At 41.9% G+C, this 24505-nt stretch overlaps 1 protein-coding gene across 3 annotated transcripts in view; it reads left to right on the forward strand.

The window, feature by feature from the left end:
• Positions 1 to 24505, forward strand: part of uvrag (UV radiation resistance associated gene) — a 334856-nt gene that overhangs the window by 136889 nt on the left and 173462 nt on the right. For all 3 annotated transcript variants that reach the window (XM_041198896.1, XM_041198894.1, XM_041198893.1), the window contains one exon: positions 833 to 959. In XM_041198896.1, coding sequence (XP_041054830.1) covers positions 833 to 959 — 127 coding nt within the window. The remainder of the gene's footprint in view (positions 1 to 832; positions 960 to 24505) is intronic.

The raw sequence follows: 24505 nt of genomic DNA on the forward strand, positions 1-24505 counted from the left end.
GAAGAACAGCCTGTAGGACAGTGTGTTTGAATTCTGGCTTTGTCATCGACACAGCAATCCCAAGAATGAATTGAAGAGAAAATTGGTTTTATGGTTTGGTATATAGGTAGTTGTATACAAAATGGGGGAGAATACTCGTGGGGCTCTGCCAAACTCCTGTCATATAAGAGAATTCACACTGTTGCCCCCACTCCATCCCTCAGAGAAACAAAGTTTTTAACCACTTCACCAGCGAACCTGTCAGCCTTCTGATGAAGCTGGGGTGAGAGATCAGGAAAAGTCCTGTGAAAATTCTAGCAGGATGTCTTCTATACACCACTGAAACCAGGTTTCAAATTTGAACAAATTATTTGCTTTTTTTTAAAACACAATTAGTTTTTCTGGTGTCAAACAACTAATTGCCAAGAAGGTCTTTGCTGAAATTTGGCCTGCTTGGGCAAATTGGGTCACATTCTTTCTAAGTGGATGATGCAAATCTGGTCACAAATCTTTGTCAATTCCACTTGTGAACCATTCACTCGAAGGTAACCAAGTGTCTGAGGATAACTTCTTTTAAAACCTCACCTCTACATTGCACCAATCTGCAACAGAAAACTTTTAAAACTGAGATGCCTCTAGGCATGAAATCATGCTTGGAAACTGGTACAGCTGGTAGTAGCATTGGCATGCTGGAGCACCCAATGACACCATTAGTTGTGCAGCCAAAGAACAATGATCTCCAAATGTAACTTCACCAGTTAGCTGTGTTGTAATTTAATGGGTGGGGGAGGCTGTTGAATGAAGTCGGCAACTTATGGAGTTAAAACTGTTTCATTGTTCTTTATTTTTTTAGAAAAAGGAACGGGAACGTTTGCAGCTGAAGATCTTAGTGCTTCGGAATGAACTAGAGAGACAGGAGAAGGCACTTGGGCGAGAATTGGAGGTGTTGCAGAAGGAGCGGATTGCATTCCAGCACAAAGGTGAGAATATGTTCTGCTGAAGTACCAGTGCCTTTTTAAAAATATAATCAAAATTCTGGTTGTTCTGCTATGAGGTAGGGGTGAAGGCAAAGGATGTCTTTGAGATGTTTTTATGCAGATTGTTTGTTTTTAGTGTACATAATGGCAGAAATAATATTTATATAGCGTTTTCACACACATAATTTATACATCATACATTTGTTTTGGATATTTGGATGTTTTTAAAAAAAAAAAAGGCAATAACTTGGACTGAGTATGTAGTAAAGTTACAAGAACAACCCACTTTTATGAGTTAAGTTGAATATCAAGAAGTAATAGTGTCATGCAGCAGAGATAACATTTAGCCTTGATCTGGTTTTGTTTTTTAAATAATCTAGGGGCGTTGGTGCAGCAGTATTTACTTGAAAATCGGTAGATTCATTTTCATGTAACGTATATTCGGGATAGATCTCTGTTAACCAAGTATAATGTACTTGCTGTTCAGTTCTTTCTCCCACTCAGGCTTCAACACAAACTGTAACTTTTGCAGAACTGGTTTGGCTACTGATGCTTCCCCTCGAGCTTTGATTTCTTGATGGGTTTAATCTGAAGTTAATTCATTCTTCTATAGCCTCTGGGGAAACTCAGTGTAGAGACATGTGCATACATAGGAGAAATGCCCCACATTTTCAGATCTTTTCCTTTTGCTGCTGTGCTTTTGCTCATTCTTAACTACATGCCAAAGGATGTATTAACTAATTTTAGTTGAAATGGGCAGGTATGTCAAGAGAGCCTGTCAACAGCTAGTTGATGTACAGCAATTTTCACAAGAAATTAGCAATTTGGAGAAGATAATTGTTGAAATTCCACCTTTTCTCATAATGGTTAACAGTCTAGTCCCTTGACATGTGACTCATTGCTATTAGTTTAGGTATTAAAAATAACAGGATATATTTAGTGAAAATGTGTGAAGCTCAACACAGTGAAGCTGACTATATCAAGTTGTCTTAATGTAATTGAACCCATCAGTTCTCCAAAAACAATCAAATGTGTTAGTCAACATAAATGCTTATTCGTAGCAGCCATTAATGCTTAGAGACTCGAAACGTCAACTCTTTTCTTCTCCGCCGATGCTGCCAGACCTGCTGAGTTTTTCCAGGTAATTCTGTTTTTGTTTTGGATTTCCAGCATCCGCAGTTTTTTTGTTTTTATTCTTAATACTTAGTTGGCTTTGCAAATATTTCCACTGCATTTAGAAGTTTTATTTTTTTAACTCTTCTTCTTATCGTGTCCACGGACAGTCTATACATGGCCCAGCCAGAACTAGACACATTTTTGCACTTTGTTGTTGAATTTGGCAAGATCTGCAACAGTGCAGGGTTCCTCTAGCGATAGGCATTGCAGGAGATGTTGCATAGTCTGTGGCTCAGTTCCACATTCACAAGCTGTCGGGCTGGTTGTATATCCCCATTTGCTTAATGACACCTTTGAACGACCTATACCAGTCCTAAATCTGTTAAGGCACTTCGAGATTGCCCAGGTGCAATTAGCTCCTAGGGCAAGGCTTTCATCTGGTAGAATTTCCATCACTGGGGTTGTTCGAGACTGGCAAGCCGGTCTTTCCACAAGGCGATGCGGGCTTCAGATGGGGTTGATTGTAATGGAACAACACTGTTCATGAAGCTCTTCCTTGACTTTAGGCGGCTGGGTGTAGGTGTATGATCATGTAGAGGGTGCCTCTCTGATGTTTGATGGAGTCGCTCTTTCTTGCTGGCTACCATTCTTCTTATATCAGGGGGAGCGATACCCGCCAGGATATATAGGCTGTTGGTGTTTGTTGGTTTTAAACAACCTGTGATAAGTCTGCAGCTTGCATTCAGAAGAATTTTTTTAACTGAGGGCCACCAAACGTGTAGGAGAGAAAGTAAGTTAAATAGAGTTAGTGATTTTGTGACCCCAAAAGCTTTGGCTTTAATGAGGAATGTGTGTTGAAGGAGTTTTGAGGCCTTGACATGAATGTGTTGGGTGTTATTGATTTCAACAGAATGAAGAGCAACAACTGTATATAATCCCTCATCACTTTGGCTCCTTGAAGAACTTCATTCTTTATTCAGACACAAAGGACATCCATATAGACATGCAGCTCTCATCAATTTTTTCTTTCCAATGTCAGTTCTTCCATTGTCAACAGTATGATAAAAGTGCCCTGAGGACACCAGGAAATTGGTATTGTCAGTGTACAGCAGGATAATGAATGACTTAGGGAGGGGGTGAATTAGATAGGATTACTATAGTTGGTTTGAATCCAATGTCTCACTGTTGTGCACACCCGTAACTCACTCGTGACCGAATGTTATGCTTCATAATGGAATAGTAGAGAAACTGCAATTACCAAGGAAGAGTGTGAAAGCATATTACTAATTCTGCAAGTGTTGCTAAAGTAACCTACATAATTAACAAACGGTTAGTATATTCATCAGTGAAGCATTTAATTAAGGAAGATAAATTTAGAATGTAAATGCTGAACTCATTCCCTTTGAATTGTCTGTTTCAGCTGTTGAATAAAGGAGTAATCAGACAATGGGGTGTTCAGGGGATTTTGAAACAACGGAGGCAAATGGCAAGATATGTAATCAGACAGTATGGTTTTGATTTTTAACATCCCACTGAAATGCAGTCTAGTAACTGTTTGGAAAAGGTCAGTATACGTGCGTATGACCAATGGGGTTATTTACTCCCCCCTCCCCCCTTGCCTCTCTTTACAAGCCCCTCATCTAGCTTGTGGCACCTAAGTGCTGGTGGCCTGCTATTTAAAAGCTACAACAGATGAACTCTTCAGAGAAAGCCTATAAATAGGAATGTTTGACAAAATGTTTTTTTTGTTCTTACCCTTTTCATCTTAGACAGACCTAAACCCCATTCATGTCTAAGGTGCTTGTCTTTAGTTTTCTTTGTTTAGCAGCATTTCCTTAGACGAGAAAAAGGCTTCCCTTTCTATAGGCACCTCAGATTATTCCAAAATGCTTTATAACTACTGAAGTATTTTTGAAGTGTAGTCACTATTGTAAGAGGAAATATGGCAGCGGATTGCACACAGCAAGATTCCACAAATAGCAATGTGATAATGACTGGGTAATCTGTTTGATGTTGACTGAGGGATAAATATTAGGAAGGGCACTGGGGAGAACTTGCCTGCTCTTTGAAATAGTGCTGTGGAATCTTTATCTGTCCTCATCAGTGGATGTAGGCTCATGCGAATTAAAATCCAATCTTGAAAGAGAGCACCTCCCACCATTCAGCACTTCTTCACGGTTGCATGGGAGTGTTAGCCTAGGTCTTGTGCTCAAGGCTGTGATGTAGATCTTGTACCCACAAACCTTGAACTTGAGGTGTGAGTGCAGCTATGGCTGACACTGCTGTGTCCTACAGTTATCAGCCAAGCTTATAGAATTCTGTTGCAAGACTTGCAGTCTTAGTGATGATTTGCTTTTACTTTAACCCTTGGTATGATGAGACTTTGATATGATCAATTTGAAAGTAGTTCCCCATCTCAGTTGCATACTTATCATGTGGGTGATTGGGGAGGTGGGTGGGGGGTGAATAACAAGTGTTCCACATATCCCAACCTAGCAAACTAGCAAGAGCTGACCAAGTGCCTCAAAAAGGCTGATGACTTAATAATGCAGTCTGAATGCAGTTCTTACTGACAAGTGATGATAAGTTAGACTGAGTGTAAACTGCAATGAAGACTTGTTATAACTCAAAAACTGTGGGTTTACTCATTTGGCAGGACCTTGCTGGGAAAAAATAATGGCGTGTTAACGATTCACAACATCATTAACGCGCATAATAAAAGCAAAATTCTGCAGTTGCTGGAAATCTGAAACAAAACAGAAAATGCTGGAAAAATTCAGCAGGTTTGGCAGCATCTGGCAGATGCACTTGAAACATTAACTCTGTTTCTCTCTCCACAGGTGCAGCCAGACTCTACTGAGTTTTTCCAGCATTTTTCTGTTTTTATATCATTAATGAGAAAATGAGTCAGTAAATTCAGGGTATTTAAGACATAAGTTGCACATGTTGGTTGAGTAACACTGCTCCACCATTGATGCATCTCTCCCTTGGCCTTTGTTATTTTTAAGACCTTTCTGGATTAATATATGAATTTCCTGTCAAACCGAGCACAAAGTTAAGGTTGGAACTTAATGACCGTTTTAATGACGCGATAATCCACCTAGAAGAACAAGAGCAGCAGGCACCTGGGAACAACAACACCTTTTAAGTTCCCCTACAAGTTACACACCATCCTGACTTGGAAATATATTCCCGTTCCTTCACTGTAATTGGGTCACAGTAATTGGGTCAAAATCCTGGAGCTCTTACAGCACTGCGGGTATACCTAGTCGAGATGGACCACAGTAGTTCAAGAAGGGGATCACATACACCACCTCAAGGGCAATTAGTAATGGGCAGTAATCCTGAACTTGTTATTGTTGAATTTAAAAAATCGTTAATGCAATGCCATTTAATCTCTCTGGCCCAGAAAGGGAACAATCTAAACTGGTCATTTTCATTCCTGCACCCTAAGATGCTTTATCATTCTGAAGTTGCACTCCATTTTTTGCCAAACCATATTAATGCCACAAATGGAGTGACAAATGCTTAATATTAGTTGTAGCAGTCTTCAAGAAACTGGGGCAGATCAGCTACAATCTTATTGAATGGCAGGGCAGGCTTGAGGGGCTGAATGGCCTACTCCTATTTCTTATGTTTTAGGCTCTTTCCCTCATTTGTAATCCCTTGAAATGATAAACAGCTAAGTTAAAATGAACCTTGTTACGGCACAGCTGATGGTAAATGCTGAGCTGCTCAAACCCCAGAGGGCAATTGAAACAACTGCCACCACTGATTTGCAATTTGTATAAATTTCGAGATGCATGCCTTGAACCCAGTGGTAATAAGACCACCAAGTCTTATTGGTTTCTTACCAAAGTAAATTAAACCTTTATTAATAGAATAAATTATTTTAAATACATGCACAAACCTACAACTTACAACTGTGATAACTCCTAAGTCCCCTACTTAATCTAACTCTGTTACACTTACGTTAAGGCAACAGTAAGACACACAGATTTTGAAAAACCCAGGCAAAGAAACATGATACCCTGAACAATCCAATTCAAAGTGAGTTTCCTTAACTTAAGTTATTTATAGACAGCAGCTTGAGGCTTAAATGCATAAGGCATTTCACACTTGTTAGATCTTAAAATGCCTACCTTTACACACAGCTTTCACTCCTTTATACATATTTTCCCCTTTGAATGCAAATCCCCATTGTTTCACTATGTCTTTGGAATTTACCTCCCTGATCATAAAAAATTTATCATAGCACTAATTTTACTAGTAACTTTTGGGAAAAATAAAACATACCTTTCTGAACTTCACCTGGCTAGGTGACACGTTTCACCCCTCTGAAAACAATCTAGTCTGGTTTATTTAAAAATGTAAATATCTTTTTACACCTTAGATTCTAAACTTCCCCCATGTTTACCTACTTAACATTTCAAACCTAGATTTATCTTTTGTTACATCAAGGCCTTCAGACCAGCTGCCTTTAATCCATATAAGTCTCTCTCTCAGACTCAGATACCACTATTTTACAATAAATTCCAATAACATTATTATATCTTCCTGACAACCTTAATAGAAATCTTTCCAATTTCTGGAGGCATTTCTGGACCAATACCGATTTGGACCACGATGCGGGGTCGAGTTTATGAATGCATTCGCGCGGGTGAACGAATTTGTGAAAGAAGCCGTGAACAGCGGGTGCTTACTATACATTAAAATGAATAATGGGGGGGCGGTGCTTACTTAATGTTACGGACAGGAGGAGGGATTTAATTTAAATAGCCTTGATTTCTTCTTCTCTCCAGCCATCCATAAACAACAAGGTTTTGATTTTGATTTTTCCCTTTTTAAGTGGTGACATATTTCCCAACCCCTCAGTTTTGGTGTGATCCAATTTCTATTAATAGCTCCACAGCAAACTTGAGAGAGAGTGAACTCAGGAGGATTAGTTTATTCGCACACACTCAATGCATGGTGGGGGGGTTGCCATATAGGCCCCTGTGCATTCGTACAATAAAAGAGGGATAGAGAAAGAAAGATTTACAGGGCAAAGACTACAGAGCAAAGAATTATTGCTTCACATGAGTCCAGAATCAAAAGTCCAAGGGCGATTTTCTTCACAGAAGTCATCAAACTGAACTAATGCTGGATAATTCACTTCAAGTAGACTTGACTTCCACAATGAGAGAGGCATGCAGAGATGAATTAGTCTTGTAGGTAATAGTATAGAAGTTCCAGTAGAAACAGTGTAGATAGGGGCAGGCATTCAATCTTGGACAGAGCCCCTTTTCAGAGCTGCTTGTTAGATGAAAGATGGCAGACTGCTTTGCAGTACAGCAAGGCAGTATAAAAGCAAAATGCTGGGAAAACTCAGCAGGTCTGACAGCATCTGTGGAGAGAGGAACAGTTAACGTTCAGTCAGTATGACTCTTCTTTCATTGTGATTTGGACAAGCTGAGTGAGTGGGCAAGTGCATGGCAGTTGCAGTATAATGTAGATAAATGTGAAGTTATCCTTTTTGGTAGCAAAAACAGGAAGGCAGATTATGATCTGAATGGCTATAAATTGAGAGAGGGGAATTTGCAAGGAGACTGGGGCGTCCTTGTACACCAGTCGCTGAAGGTAAGCATGCAGGTGCAGCAGGTGGTAAAGAAAGCAAATGGTATGTTGGCCTTCATAGCCAGAGGATTCGAGTACAGGAACAGGGAATGTCTTGCTGCAATTGTACAGGGCCTTGGTGAGACCACACCTGGAATATTGTGTGCAGTTTTGGTCTCCTTATCTGAGGAAGAATGTACTTGCTATAGAGGGAGTGCAGCGAAGATTTACCAGACTGATTCCTGGGATGGCGGAACTGACATATCAGGAGAGATTGAGTCGATTAGGATTATATTTGCTGGAGTTCAGAAGAATGAGGCGGGATCTCATAGAAGCCAATAAAATTCTAACGGGACTCGACAGGGTAGATGCAGGAAGGATGTTCCTGATGGTGGGGAGTCCAGAACCAGGGGTCACAGTCTGAGGATACTGGGTAGACCATTTAGGACTGAGATGAGGAGAAATTTCTTCACCCAGAGAGTGGTGAGCCTGTGGAATTCGTTACCACAGAAAGTAATTGAGGCCAAAACATTGTATGTTTTGAAGAAGGATTTAGATATAGCTCTTAGAGTGAAAGGGATCAAAGGGTATGGGGAGAAAGCGGGAGCAGGCTATTGAGTTGGATGATCAGCCATGATCATAATGAACGGCAGAGAAGACTCGAAGGGCCGAATGGCCTACTGCTAGTTTCTGTTTCTTCAGAGCAAGGCAATATAACTGGTTCTCCCAGCTAGTGGGGAGCCATGTGATGTCACTCCCACCTCTTTGGCTTCGACAAATGTTGTAGATTCCTTTGTCTCGGTTCCTGAGATTGTTTGTGTACTAACCATTAAGAATTTGAAAGGAAGGTTGCAGGGCTCTTTGTCCTAGCAGATGACTTGGCCCTCGTTGGCCAGGCTTTGGTAATGAAAGATCTCCTTTGTATAATTGTCTTTGAATTTGGTCTCAGCAGTCCTCAGGGGTCATTATTGCCTCTTCAGAGATAATGAGATGCCAGTCTTTGCGACACTGCCTTGATAGCTGTCGTGTATATAAAGTGGGATCTTAGCCCTGTTACGATGAATGTCATCGAACAAGCTAGGAAAGAGGTTGAGAGACCTGCGAATGATAGCAGACAATGGACTTATTGTTGAGAAAATAATTAATTCCCATTGACAGTCGATTCATCCTTCAATTTACAATGTCTTGTGAAATAGGATTTATTGTTTTTGATCTATTTGAATACATATAGGATGATCTTGCAAGTGATGTCAGTCATTGCATTTCTTTCATCAACCTCAAAGGATTTAAGTCTTCTGCTATGTGTGTTTTCTTCAATATTTGTCTGCAAAAGTAATTAGCTTCTAGAGTTCCTTCATTAAGAGCAATAAATAATTTTGCATTTTTGCATTTAGGGAACATAACTTGGGTTCCTGTTTATGATGGACAATCTGCAAAGTGCATATTGATGGATGTTGGGTGAAGGAGGATTTGGTATACGATGATAATCCCTCTAAGCAATGGGCATGCATGGCGGTACAATGCATTTTAAAAATACTGGCCATTTCCAACAACAAAATGGGTGAAAAGGATGTTGACATGCAGCAGAATGTGATCTGGAATGCACTGGCTAAAAAGGCAGTATAAATGGATTCAGTAGTACTTTCAAAAGGAGACTTGGATAAATACTTGAAAAGCAAAAAAATTCAGAGCTATCAAGAAGGAACAGGGAAGTGGGACTAATTGGAAAGCCCTCAGAGCCGGCACAGGCATGATGGGCCAAATGACCACCTGTGCTGTTTGATTCTATTATAATTCTGTCTGGGCTTATTCATAAAGGGTACTAAAGTGCTGGGTCATGGTTAGCTCCTGTGGATCAATATGTTTGCCGCTTTGAAAGGATGGAGAAAGAAGTTGATTAGAAGGAAAAGAGAAGAGAAATGTTGCTCAAAGTATTTCACATAATAGTTCCTTGGACATCTTTTAGGCATGTGAATCATTGTGTTTTATGATTAACCAGCTTCTCAAATTATTTGGAATAATTTTAAAATCTTGTACTTTGCAAAGAATTAACCACATAAGAATTCTTTTTAAAAGCTCAACTTTTTGTAATAAGATATTGGGCCCCTGTTGCATGAAGAAAAGTTGTCACTGAGCCTGCTCTAGACTTTCCTTTCCCTTTGAGTAGATTTAATCTAATGCAGACTCAACTTTAGTTTTATAAATTGTATACAAAGCCAGGACCTCCTTGAAGAAAAATGTAATTTTGTCCTGATTCAAACAATATAACCTTTTGAGAATTTAGAAAAGGTTATATAGGAGGTAATAAAAACCTGAAAGTAATGTAATAGTTGGAACCAAAAATCACATTACCTCAACGTTTTTAAGTTCAAGAACCTTCCAATTCTAACTAAACTCTTAAATGGAAAATGTGGTTGACTCTTAAATGTCCCCTGAACAAGGGCAATTAGGGATGGGCAATAAATGCTGGCCTAGCCAATGATGCAAATTTTTTTACTATTCAAGTATTTGTCCAAGTCCCCTTATGAAAGTACTACTGAATCCGCTTACATTACCTTTCTAGCCACATCCCGTGAACTAATAATAAAAAAAAATTGCATAAAATACAGCACCGTTCTGAGAGCCACTGGAGTCTTTGTGGGTATATGCTTCAAACCTTGCAGGTGTGCCACAATATTGATTTATTTCCACTGACAGAATGTGGGCAGTAGTATTTGCCAGTACATTCCCCCTAAATCTTTCTACAGGAGGTAATGTCACAACAAGATGAAAAGCTTTTTAGCATGTCTTTTTTTCCCAGCAATACTCGAGCTCTGTACTACCAAACAGCTATTCATATTAATGTTGTAATTGTCAATATTAAAAATTATCAACTAGTATTTTGAATATGAAGTGATTACAAGTTCCACCATATCTAGTTAGAGACTGTTAACCAATGCATTAAGTTGATTTTGCCACAGTTGATCAGGACTGAGGCAGAACCAACTGGGTTAGGAACTGAGATTTAATAGAATTCCAGCAAATCAGTTCATAAATTGCAAGGCTGACCATGATCTTATACATTTGACTCAAGACATCTTTTGACTGTGAGTTTTCCTCATTTTGCTGATTCTGCTGTTGCAAATCATGTAAGTTAAACCACCTTGCTGTATATTTGTGTACAGCATGCAACTGATTATTCAATTTTTCTTTTTAAAAATAGAATTGCAAGCTTATAACATTTCATGAAATGGTATTCTTGCACAATGACTTCAAAATCCTCTTTTCTTGAAATTGAGTTTTTTTCCTTTGCTAGACAATCATCTTGAACTCTCCACTCTTGTATGGCCTTTCAATTCTTCCAACTATATCAGTTGTATCAATTTCCCACCACCCTTGTTAATTCATGAACGACAGACATCAGCCACCATTCCCCCTGCACCTTGGAATTCAAAAACTTAATCCAAACCTCCATCTTCCACCATATTTTTGACTCCTCCCCTGATTTCTCTTCCATTTCCTCCTCAGTGTCTTGAGATGCACCTTGGGGGAAACAACATGGAGAGGCTGCATAATCTAAATAGTATTTTTAGGGAGTGCGATAGCAAAGGAACCTGGGTAAATATTCACAATATTTGAAGGTGTGTTATGATCCCTGTAGAGACCAATAACTTTTAAAAAGTGTAAAGACCCAGTTAGGGATAGCCAACATTTAAAGAAAAATTCAAACCTCATTTTAACCATCAAGACGACACCACAAGATTTCACTTTTTTTAACAAGACAAACTTTATCTTAATTGTATATAAAATAAATAAACCGAGCACTATTAGTTAACATACTTATTTTATACTCAGGTTCACTCTTTCCCCTATTCTCTTGAGGCACACCAATCTTAAAAGTTATTTACTTCTGTGGGGACCACCCCATCAGTATGTCACAGTCATCTGGAAACTCTTTTTAATTCTCCTCAATTCCAGTTCTTTCAAGGATTGTAGACATCACATCTCCAGTTCTTTAGCTAAGTAAGCCCATTTGCTGTTTTGTAGGTCTACCTCTTCTATTTTGACTTTATTCAACAAACACAGGCCACCTTTTGAACTGCCATTTCTTTAGCTATTCTGGCAATCTCTAAAACCTAACATTTGAGTTACCTTACCTTTACAAATTTAGCCTTCCAAAAACTAAAAATTTCTTCTAAAATATTGACATGAAATATGAACTAGATATTCACAACAGAAGACAAATTTCCCAAATGACCCAACGGAAATAACCAAAACACAATATTGCACATTTTAGGGCTTTCACTATAATACAAACTGAAATCAACCTAAATCAAATTTTAACCACTGGGTGAATGGTCCATCAATTTAAAAAGAAAAAGGTAAATTTATTTCACTTTATGCCATGTTTCTGACAGATATGTAGCTTTCAAGGGAATAGACGCAACGTCATTCCTAGTGCTCCAGCAGAGTACTCCACCACACCCCAGTATGGCAGGTTGAAACTTCCAGTATTCTTCGACAATTGTTCCACTCTGCCTGTGTTTTCTGAGATATACTTATCACTAGCGAGGCACGCATCGACAGATGTTCCTCGCCCTCGGGTCACAGCAGTCCTTACAATCCAGAATTCCAGCGATTTCTGAATCGGCCTAGTAGTTGGCTCCAGCAAGACTGCTCCCCCATCGTTTCCTGAAGAACAGAGAAGACCTGTTCCTGAGAGAGTATATCTACTCATTCTCAGATTTCCATTATTTATCTCTGACCTGCCTCCCTCCACAGACAGCTTTTCACTATTTTTTCTGTCCTGCTCCCTTGGATGGTTTGGCACCCTTTTTTTAAAAAACAGGCAACATTTAAAGCCCAGTTGTCATCTCTTGAAATTTGACCAGCGTTTGATGCAAAGTTTTATATACAGCTGGATACTCTGAAGTGGCATATTGAGGTTAAAAATTGGGAACAGTTTAAAAAAAATTGTCATAAAGCTAGGAAGCAAAAGATACTTGGAGGAATGGTGCCCATGTAAGGAAGAGGTTAAGTGCTGCATAAGGTGCACAGGTGGTTTATAGGATAGACTTAACTTTTGTTAAAAAAATACTGTTTTTAAGATGACTTGAGTTGACTTTGAAATTTAAAAAAAAAAAAAATTAGGTCAGCTTTCCCATCTAGACAACAGGACTTTTCTTGTTAAATGGTGTTTCCGGAACGTTTTCTCCTTCTGGATAGAAATGCAAGTTGGGAGGATGGAGGAGTGATCCTGAGAGATTGTTTCAGCACCACCTTCCTGAAATCATAATGACAGATTGTTTGTTTTAAACTAGGTTGACAGAGGAAAAGGTTTTTGCATGACACATGTTTTACCCAAGGCTAGTTAATTTTGTGTGCTTGTCTTCTAGTTCAATTAAACAGTCGTGCACCTCATTTTAAAAAAAAACTGATCTAAATCTTTCATGTTTCTCCCATTGAAACCAAGTTCAGTGCTCATGTATCCCAAAGTCACGATTCATGCTTGATGTTCTCTCCACTCTTTCCACATTGATGAATTCCTCTTCAAAGGCAGAATGCCCAAAATTGTACCAAATTCCAAATCCTAAAAATGGATTTGGAGAAGTAAGTACAATAAATACAGTTGTACTGTTTGTTTACTATCTGTTGAAATTGTCTTTAAGTAACTTTGTGCTTTTCACAGCAAAGCAATTAAGATTGGAAATTTTTGGATGAGATCAAGCAGGGAGCCTTAAACTGGAGCTGTACCCCAGCAAGAAGCTAATCTTGAAAGGACAGGAGAAAATTGCCTGGGGCAAGGGAAGATGGAAGATAAAATTGTTGTTTTTATCATGGCAGGTAGTTTGCAGAATTAACACTATCATTGATCTAATAAGGTCCGCCTTATGCAGGTCCCTGCAGCAAGAAAATATAATGTAAAATTAAATATTTATCATTTTCAGAAAAACATTTTTGTATCACAACATTTATGACTGATTATTCAATGTTCTGCACTTCCTTTACAATTTTACATTCCAGTCTGAAAAGAGCTACAAGTGTACTTTTCCTTGTTTATAGCGTTCTTGATATATCAGGGACAGGTGGTGAGCTGATACTGAACAAAAGATGATCAAGCCAGCGCAGGATGCAGCTTATCAGATAAAAGTGCGTCTTCACACTCGAGACATTTTCATTTCATTTCTTTTTGCAGTAAATCTGCTCTATGTTGATGGGCCAAAAGATTCTTATCGGAAGACAGGGTGTGTGGGTTCTGGATGAGCAGTGGAAGCATTTTGTTGGCTACATTTTTTGGCACTTAAGCACTGTTTTCTTCTTCCAATTGATATTGATTTCATGATTTTTCATATAAGCAGGCAAAGTACTGGGGAGTGGCCAATCTATAGTCTGACTGCCTTACTGAACTACAGCAATGAGACTCTTGACTGGGAGTGTATGCAGAACAAATGCAAGAGCAAAAGGACCAGCTTTTTCTACTACTTTCTCTCCCTGTTGTTCATGTTTTCAGCTTTTATTTAAAAAGCTAGCTTCCCTTCTCATAGTTCCTTCTTTCCTATTTCTAGACTATTTACTCTGCCACCGAGCATTCCATGAGGGGTCACTTGGTGCTTTCAGCCCACTGCGTATACTGTTTTGTGATCTACTACAGCAACTACACTTAACTTAATTTTTGAATTCTTTTCATTTCTTTCCACCATGCTTCAGAATCTTCAAACCAAGTTGCCTAAATTGACGTACTCTCTTAGCAATTACGGAGAAGTGGCTGCAAGACAACAAAGATTAGTCCTTATTATTGAGGGGTACGTGACATTCAAGAAGAACAGGAAGCTAAGTAAAGGTGGCTGGGTAGCATTATGATTTAGAGGGGCATTGGTGCAATAGTTAGAGATGACCTTGGTTCAGGAGATCAGGATTTAGAATTGGTTTGGGTCGAGATGAGGAAAAGTAGGGGAAAAAAGTAATTAGTGGGAGTGGTCTACAGGCTCCCTAAAAGTAACCACAGTGTAGGACAAAGTATTCAAGAGAAAATATTGTGTGCTTGTGATAAAGGGATGGCAATAGTCGTGGATGATTTTAATCTACACACAAACTGGAAAAATCAGATTGGCAGTAATAGCCTGGATGAGGAGTTCTTAGAACGCTTTCTAGATAGATAGATAGTTTCTTAGAGCAGCATGTTCTGGATCCAACCAGAGAGCAGGTTATATTAGACTTGGTATTGTATAGTATGACAGGATGAATTAACGACCTCCGAGTAAAGGCACCCCTAGATTGCAGCAACCACAATATGATTGAATTTTGCACCCAGTTTGAAAGGGAGAAGAATGGGTCAAAAGACTTGTATCTTAAACTTAAATAAGAGCAACTATGTGGGGATGAAAGCAGAGCTAGCTGAAGTGAACTGGGAAATGAGGCTAGAGGATAGATCAATAGAGAAACAGTGGCAAATATTTAGAAACATAGAAAATAGGAGCAGGAGTGTAGGCCATTCGGCCCTTCGAGCCTGTTCTGCCATTCATTATGATTATGGCTGATGATCCAACTCAATAGCCTGCTCCTGCTTTCTCCATATCCTTTGATCCCTTTTGTCCCAAGAGCTATATCTAATTCCTTCTTGAAGACTTACAATGTTTTGGCCTCTACTACTTTCTGTGGAAGCGAATTCCACAGGCTCACCACTTTCTGGGTGAAGAAATTTCTCCTCATCTCAGTCCTATATGGTCCACCGTTTATCCCGAGACTGTGGCCTCTGGTTCTGGATTCCCCCACCATCGGGAACATCCTTCCTGCATCTACCCTGTCTAGTCCTGTTAGAATTTTATAGGTTTCTATGAGATCCCCCCTCATTCTTCTGAACTCCAGCGAATATAATCCTAATCGACTCAATCTCTCCTAGTATGTCAGTCCTGCCATCCCAGGAATCACTGTGGTAAATCTTCGCTGCACTCCTTCTACAGCAAGAACATTCTTCCTCAGATAAGGAGACCAGAACTGCACACAATATTCCAGGTGTGATCTATTCCAGTAGATTTGTCAAGCATGATTTCCCTTTCATAACTCCATGTTAACTCTGTCCGACTCTGCCACTGCTTTGCAAGTGCTCAGCTATTAAATCTTTTATAATGGACTCTAGAATTTTCCCCACTACCGACATCAGGTTAACTGGTCTATAATCCCTGTTTTCACTCTACCTCCCTTTTTAAATAGTGGGGTTACATTAGCTACCCTCCAATCTATCACCAACTCTACTAGTTACATCCTCAAGGCCCTGTATAATTGCAGCAAGACATCCCTGTTTCTGTACTCGAATCCTCTCGCTATGAAGGCCAACATACCAATTGTCTTCTTTACTGCCTGCTGCACCTGCATGCTTACCTTCAGTGACTGGTGTACGAGGGCACCCATGTCTCATTGCAAATTCCCCTCTCTCAATTTATAGCCATTCAGATAATAATCTGCCTTCCTGTTTTTGCTACCAAAATGAATAACCTCACATTTATCCACATTGTACTGCATTTGCCAACACTCTCAGCTTATCCAAATCACACTGAAGCATCTCTGCATCCTCCTCACAGCTCACCCTCCCACCCAGCTTTGTGTCATCTGCAAATCTGGAGATATTACATTTAGTTCCCTCATCCAAATCATTAATATATATTGTGAATAGTTGTGGTCCCAGCACCTATCCCTGATGTACCCCACTAGTCACTGCCTGCCATTCAGAAAAAGACCCGTTTGTTCCTACTCTGTCTCCTGTCTGCCAATCAGTTTTCTATCCATCTCAATACACTACCCCCAATCCCATGCGCTTTAATTTTACACACTAATTTCTTATGTGGGACTTTGTCAAAAGCCTTCTGAAAGTCCAAATAAACCACTTCCACTGGCTCCCCCTCACCAACTCTACTAGTTACATCCTCAAAAAATTCCAGTAGATTTGTCAAGCATGATTTCCCTTTCATAACTCCATGCTAACTCTGTCCGACTCTGCCACTGCTTTGCAAGTGCTCAGCTATTAAATCTTTTATAATGGACTCTAGAATTTTCCCCACTACTGACATCAGGTTAACTGGTCTATAATCCCTGTTTTCACTCTACCTCCCTTTTTAAATAGTGGGGTTACATTAGCTACCCTCCAATCTATAGGAACTGTTCCAGAGTCTATAGAATCTCGGAAGATGATCAATGCATCCACTATTTCTAGGGCCACTTCCTTAAGTGCTCTGGGATGTAGATTATCAGGCCCTGGGGATTTATCGGCCTTCAATCCCATCAGTTTCCCCAACAATATTTCCCTACTAATACTGATTTCTTTCAGTTCCTCCCTCTCACTAAACCCTGTGCTCCCCAACATTTCTGTGTGTTATTTATGTCCTCCTTTGTGAAGACAGAACCAAAGTACGTATTTAGTTGGTCAGCCATTTCTTTGTTCCCCATTATAAATTCCCCTGTTTCTGACAGTAAGGGACCTACATTTGTCTTCACCAATCTTTTTTTCTCTTCGCAAACCTTTAGGAACTTTTACAGTCAGTTTTTATGTTCTTGTACTCTATTTTCCCCTTCTTAATCAATCCCTTGGCCCTCCTTTGCTGAATTCTAAACTGCTCCCAATCCTCAGGTCTGCTGTTTTTTGAGACCAATTTGTATGCCTCTTCCTCGGATCTAATCCTATCTCTGAATTCCCTTGTCAGCCATGGTTTGGCCACCTTTCCTATTTTACTTTTGCGCCAGACAGGAATAAACAATTGTTGCAGTTCACCCATGCTCACTTTGAATGTTTGCCATTGCCTATCCACCGTCATCCCTTTAAGTAACGTTTCCCAGTCCATCATAGTCAACTCGCACTTCATGCCATCGTAGATTCCTTTATTAAGATTCAGGACCCTAGTCTCAGAATCAACTACGTCATTCTCCATCTTGATGAAGATTATGGTCGTTCATCCCCAAAAGGCCTCGCGCAATTAGATTGCCAATTATTCCTTTCTCGTTACACAATACCCAGTCTAGGATGGCCTGTTTTCTAGTTGGTTCCTCAACGTATTGGTCCAGAAAACCATCCCGTATACATTCCAGGAACTCCTCCTCTACCGTATTGTTACTAATTTGATTTGCCCAGTCTATGTGCAGATTAAAGTAACCCATAATTATAAATGTTCCTTTATTGCATGGGTCTCTAATTTCCGGTTTAATGCCATTCCCAACATCACCACTACAGTTTGGGGGCCGATGTACAACCTCCACTAACGTTTTTTGCCTCTTAGTGTTTCTGAGCTCTACCCATACAGATTTCACATTGTCGGAGCTAATATCTTTTCCTCACTATTGCGTTAATTTCCTCTTTAACCAGTAATGCAACTCCACCGCCTTTTCCTTTTTGTCTGTCCTTCCTAAATACCCCTGGATGTTCAGTTCCCATCCCTGGTCACCCTGCAGCCATGTATCCATTATCCTGACTATATCATATCTGTTTACATCTATTTGCGAGGTTAATTCATCCACTTTATTGCGAATGCTCCGTGCGTTAAGGTACAAAGCCTTCAGGCTTGTCTTTTTAACATTACCTGTCCCGTTCCCACTATTTTTCACTGAGACCCTGTTTGATTCTTGCCCTTGATTTCTCTGCCTATCACTTTTCTTATTCCCCTTTCTGTCTTTTGTTCTTGTCCTTGATTCCCCCTCCTCTGACTCCTTGCAAAGGTCCCCCTCCCCCTGCCATTTTAGTTTAAACCCTCCCTAACCACTCTAGCAAATATTCCCCCTAGGACATCAGTCCCGGTCCGCCCAGGTGTAACCCGTCCAGTTTGTACTGGTTCCACCTTCCCCAGAACTGTTCCCAATGTCCCAGGAATCTGAAATCCTTCTCCTCCACACCATCTCTTCAGGCACGTATTCATTCAGTATAGCCTGCTATTTCTTTTCTACTCACGTGGCACTGGTGGTAATCCTGAGATCACTACCTTTGAGGTCCTACTTTTCAAATTACTTTCTAATGCCCTATGTTTTTTTAAAAATATATATATATACTTTATTCATAAAATATCTGGAAGAACATTACAAAACATTTCAAAATCACCATCACAAAAAGTACAATCAGATTCAACTTTTACACATGGATCATGAGGTGCATCAATACAATCAATGAATATTATCATCATTTCAATATGGTCATTACAGGCAATCAGACAATGGGATTGGAGTTATCAACATACATCATGAGGTGCTTCAATACAATTATAATACAATTAGTATTCAGTGCATACATTCATTGTGAGCTGTACGGCCTGAGGGGCTCTCAACAGTTCCCAGCCCCTCAGTGCGCTGTGGCAGAAAAGTCTTAGACAGCAACCTTTCTCCTTTGCGCCCTTGCGGCGGCTGCCCCAAGCTTTAGTGCGTCCCTCAGCACGTAGTCCAGGACTTTGGAATGTGCCAGTCTGCAACACTCGGTCGGGGACAACTCTTTGTGCTGGAAGACCAACAAGTTTCGGGCAGACCAAAGAGCGCCTTTCACTGAGATGATCCTCCAGCTGCAGTTGATGTTTGTCTCGGTGTGTGTCCCTGGGAATAGCCCATAAAGCATAGAGTCCTGTGTCACAGAGCTGCTCGGGATGAACCTCAACAGAAACCATTGCATCTCTCTCTAGACCTCCTTTGCAACGGCACAATCCACAAGGGGGTGAACAGTGGTCTCGTCCCCAACTCGAGTGCAACGTGCAGAGGGGGAGAGACTCCTGGCGTGTTGGAAGGATCTGACGGGGAGGGCCTTTCTCACCACCAGCCAAGCTACATCTTGGTGCTTGTTGGAAAGTTCTGCCTATGAGACATTCTGCCAAATGACTTTGACAGTCTGCTCAGGGAACCATCCCACAGGATCCACCCTCTCCTTTTCCCGCAGGACCTCTAAGACATTACATGCCGACCACTGCCTGATGGACTTGTGGTCAAAGATGTTTGTCTGCATAAATTTTTCCACGAGGGACAAGTGGTACGGCACAGTCCATCTACTTGGAGCGTTCCGCGGCAGCGTGGCCAGACCCATGCTTTGCAACACAGGGGACAGGTAGAACCTCAGCACGTAGTGACACTTGGTGTTTGCATATCGAGGTCTATGCACAGCTTGATGCAGCCGCACACCAAGGTGGCCATCAATATGAGGGCAATGTTGGGCACGTTTCTCCCCCCTTATCTAGAGGCTTGTACATTGCGTCCCTGCGGACACGATCCATTTTCAACCGCCAGATAAAGCGAAAGATGGCTCAGGTGATCGCCATTGCGCAGGAGTCTGGAATGTGCCAGATCTGCGCCATGTACAGCAACAGCAAGTGTGCCTCACACCTGATGACCAGGTTCTTACCCTCAATGGAGAGGGAGCATCGCTCCCACATGCCCAGTTTTCTTTGCACCATAGACACTTGCTCCTTCCAGTTTCTAACACATGCCCCGGTCCCTCCGAACCATATCCCCAGCACCTTCAGGCCGTCAGCCCTGACGGTGAAGGGGACAAAGGATCGGTCAGGCCAGTTCCCAAAGAACATGGCCTCGCTCTTCCCACAATTTACCTTGGCTCCCGAGACAAGTTCGAACCGGTCGCTGATGTGGATCAGTCTGCGCACGGACAGCGGATCCAAGCAGAAGACGGCGACATCGTCCGTGTACAGGGAGGCTTTGACCTGAGTGCCTCCACTGCCTGGGATGGTCACTCCTTCTATGCCCAGATCCTTTCTGATGGACTCAGCAAAGGGTTCACAAACAGGACAGGGGAGAGAGGGCAGCCCTGCCTGACTCCAGATTTAATAGGAAAGCTATCCGATTCACACCCATTGATTGACATCAGTGTAGAGCAGTTGGATCCAATTGCGAATTCCCTCCCCAAACCCCATCTGAGAGCACGTCCACCATGTAGGTGTGCGATATTCTGTCAAAGGCCTTCTCCTGATCCAGGCTGATGAGGCAGGTGTCCACACCCCTGTCCTGCACATAGGCAGTCGTATCCCTGAGTAGCGCGAGGCTGTCAAAGATCTTCCTGCCGGGTACAGTGCAAGTCTGGTCAGGGTAGATCACCAATTCCAGAGCGGACTTGACCCGATTGGCGATGACCTTGGACAGAATCTTATAGTCCACATTCAACAGTGAAATGGGTCGCCAATTTCTAATTTCCTCCCTTTCCCCCTTGTGGTTGTAGATGAGGGTGATGATGCCTTTCCTCGTGGATTCTGACATACTGCTGGCCAGGAGCATACTCTCGTACACTTCTAGCAGGTCTGGGCCGATCCAGTCCCACAGAGCCGAATATAACTCAGCCGGCAAACCGTCGCTTCCGAGAGTTTTACTCTTCTCGAAGGACTCAAGGGCCTTAGTCAGTTCGTCAGGAGTTAGTGGTTTGTCCAGGCTCTCCTGTGTACTGTCATCTAAGACGTCCGTGATAGAGGACAGGAAGGACTGGGAGGCCGTGCTGTCTATGGGCTTCACGTCATACATTCTGGCATAAAAGAATTTGCTGATCCTCAAAATGTCAGACTGCGATGACTTTACTGATTTGTCTTCTTCCTTCAGGCTGCTGATCACAGAGCTCTCTCTCTCTACCTTTTGGAAGAAGAAACGTGAGCATGTCTCATCCTGCTCCACAGAGCAGACTCTGGAACGGAAGATGATCTTGGAGGTCTCCGAGGCAAAGAGCGAATCTTGCTGGCTCTTCACCTCTTGGAGTTTCTCCTTGACATCGACCCCCATCGACTGCAGTCGGAGCAGATTCTGTATGTTTTTCTGGAGTCGGGACATTTCCCCTCTGTTCCTTTCTAGCTTTCTGGATGCCTTTGAGGATGAAAAACCTCTTAATGTTTCCCTTGATCGCTTCCCACTAGTGTATCAAGGACTCAGAGGGGTTTCACGGTTCTCCAACCTTTGTAATCCCTCTTGAGCTCCTCAATGTTCTCTGGGGTCAGCAGTTGCGCGTTTAGCTTCCATGCCCCCTGCCAACCCTCTGGTCTTCCTCTAAGTGACATTCCGCCAGAAGCAGGCAGTGGTCAGAGAAGAACACCGGCTTGACATCGGTGGATCTGACTGCAAACGCATGGGACACAAACAAGAAGTCTATCCTGGAATGGATGGACCCGTCTGGCCCCGACCAGGTGTATCTATGCTGTGCTCTGTCTGCAGGGTTGCTGAAGACATCGTGCAGCTTGGAATCCTTTACTGTTTCCATCAGGGATCTAGATGTAGCATCTAATCTTCTGTTGGCCCTGCCAGATCGTCCAGCCGCATCGATGATGCAGTTGAAGTCACCGCCCAGAATGACCGGCCTGGAGGTCGCCAGCAGCAATGGGAGCTGCTGAAAAACTGCCAGCTGCTTGCCCTTTTGTGCCAGGGCGAACATGTTAATTAACCAGAGTGGAGCACTCTTGTACATTACATCTGCTACGAGGAGGCACCCGCCCACCACCTCCTTAACCTCGGAGACAGTGAAGTTGCCTCCCTGCAGCAGAATACCCAGGCCGGAGGAACGAGAGTCGTTTCCCCCGACCAGATTGATGGCCCATGGGGACAGCATCGTGACCATTGCCTGTAGGAGCTGAGGTGCGGTATCATACACTCCTGCAGAAACAGCAGGTCAGCTTTGACCTTGGCAAGGTAGTCCAAGGTCGCAACACATCGCGTAGTAGATTTAATGCTACGCACATTGATGGATACAATCTTTACACCCATTTTAAAGCATTCAGTCTCTTACCAAACCTGTTGTCTCTGAGAGTTCCAGACCTTTGGACTGCTCTGCATACCCATAGTGTTCACAAATTGCCTCACTTTGGATGGGCTGAGGAAACTGTCTTGAACCACCCCTTTAGAGATGTTCCGCTCAGATGGCATCTGGGGGTTCGTGCAAGGAACGAGATTTGCATTGTTCTCTGTTGGAGAAGACTCTCCGATCCTCTCCCCCTCTGGGGCTTTGCTGCTCCCGGCTTCCCAGAGCTGGGGTGCGTTGAGCGCTTCACTGCTCCCAGATTCCTGGGGCTGGGGTACACCGGCCACTTCGGGTTGTGGGCAAAGTTGGGGTGCGCTGCTCTCCTCATTGTCTCCTAACGCCCTATATTCTGCGTTTAGACCCTCATCCCTTTTTTTACCTGTGTTATTTGTACCAATGTGTACAACGACCACTGGCTGTTCACCCTCCCTCTTCAGAAGAGGATATTTCAGTTTCAAGATCAGTACTTTCCTAATATAAAGAAACACTCTAAGGCGAGGACCCACCATCTGTGGTTTATTAAATAAGTTGAGGAAAGCATCAAACTTGAGGAAAAAAAATACAACTCTACAAAGGTGAGTGGCAGGACAGATGATTGGACAGAGTATAAGGAACAGCAGAGAATGACTAAAAGATTAATCACGAGAAATAAATTAGCATATGAAAGGAAGGTAGTTGGAAGTGTAAAAACATCGCAAGAGTTTTTACAGGTGTTTAAAAAGGAAAAGTGTAAGTAAAGTGATTGTTGGTCCTTTAGAGAGTGACAGTGAAGAGTTAATAGATAATGAGGAAATGGCAGAAAAAATTAACAAATATTTTCCTTTTGTGTTCGCTATAGAGGAAACAAAAAAACATTCCAGTAATAGCTATAAATCAAGAGGTGAAAAGGAGAGAGGAACTTGGTGAAATTGAAATCACTAGGGAAACGGTACTGAGCAAATTGATGGAGCTGCTGGCTGTCAAGTCTCTGAGTCCTGGTGGACTACATCCTTGGGTCTAATGAACCAAAGAGGTGGCTAATGAGGTAGTTGATGTGCTGGTGTTAATTTTCCAAAATTCGCTAGATTCTGGAAAGGTTCCATCAGACTGGAAAGTAGCAAATATAGCCCCTCTATTCAAGAAGGGTGGAGGCAAAAAATTAGCAAACTTTAGGCCAGTTAGCTTGACGTTGATCGTGGGAAAGTTGTTAGAATCAATTATTATATTTGATCAATTATTTTGGAGAGCGCAGGGCAATTGGAAAGAGTCAGCATGGCTTTGTGAAAGGAAAATCACGCTTAAACAATTTAGTGGAGTTTTTTGAAGGAGCAACATGCACAGCGGATAAAGAGGGAGCCTGTAGACATACGGTACTCGGATTTCCAGAAGATATTTGATAAGGGCCACATCAAAGATTATTATGGAAAATAAAAGTGCATGGTGTAGGGAGTAACATATTAGCATGGGTAGAAGATTGGCTGGCTGGCAGAAAGCAGAGAGTATGCATAAATGGGTCTTTTACGGATTGGCAGGATGTGACAATTGGAGTCCCATGGTGTCCGTGCTGGGGCTTCAACTTTTTTCGATTTCTTCTGGGGCAGGTGGGACCTGTACAATAAGGACGGGAGGGGCACCAATATCCTGGCTGCGAGGTTTGCTAATGTCACTCAGGAGGCTTTAAACTAGTATGGCAGTGGGGTGGGAACCAGAGCAATAGGTCAGCAGGTGAAATAAATGACTGGGAACCAGTGAATATGGCCAATAGGACTAAGGAAGGGCAGGCAGGGAGAAATTACTGAACACAATGGGACTGGGGGTCTGAAATGCATTTGTTTCAATGCAAGAAGTATAACAGGCGTAAGGCAGATGAGCTTAGAGCTTAGATTAGTACTTGGGACTATGATATTGCTATTACAGAGACTTGGTTGAAGGATGGACAGGATTGGCAGATAAACATTCCAGGATTTAGATGTTTCAGGCAGGATAGAGAGGGATGTAGAAGAGGTGGGGGAGTTGCACTGCTGGTTAAGGGGAATATTACAGCTGTACGACAGGAGGACACCTCGTTGGGCTCATGCAGCGAGGCAATATGGCTAGAGCTCTGGAATAGGAAGGGTGCAGTCACAATGTTGGGGGTTTACAA

This window comes from Carcharodon carcharias, chromosome 11, assembly GCF_017639515.1.
Source record: "Carcharodon carcharias isolate sCarCar2 chromosome 11, sCarCar2.pri, whole genome shotgun sequence".
Classification (NCBI taxonomy): Eukaryota; Metazoa; Chordata; class Chondrichthyes; order Lamniformes; family Lamnidae; genus Carcharodon; species Carcharodon carcharias.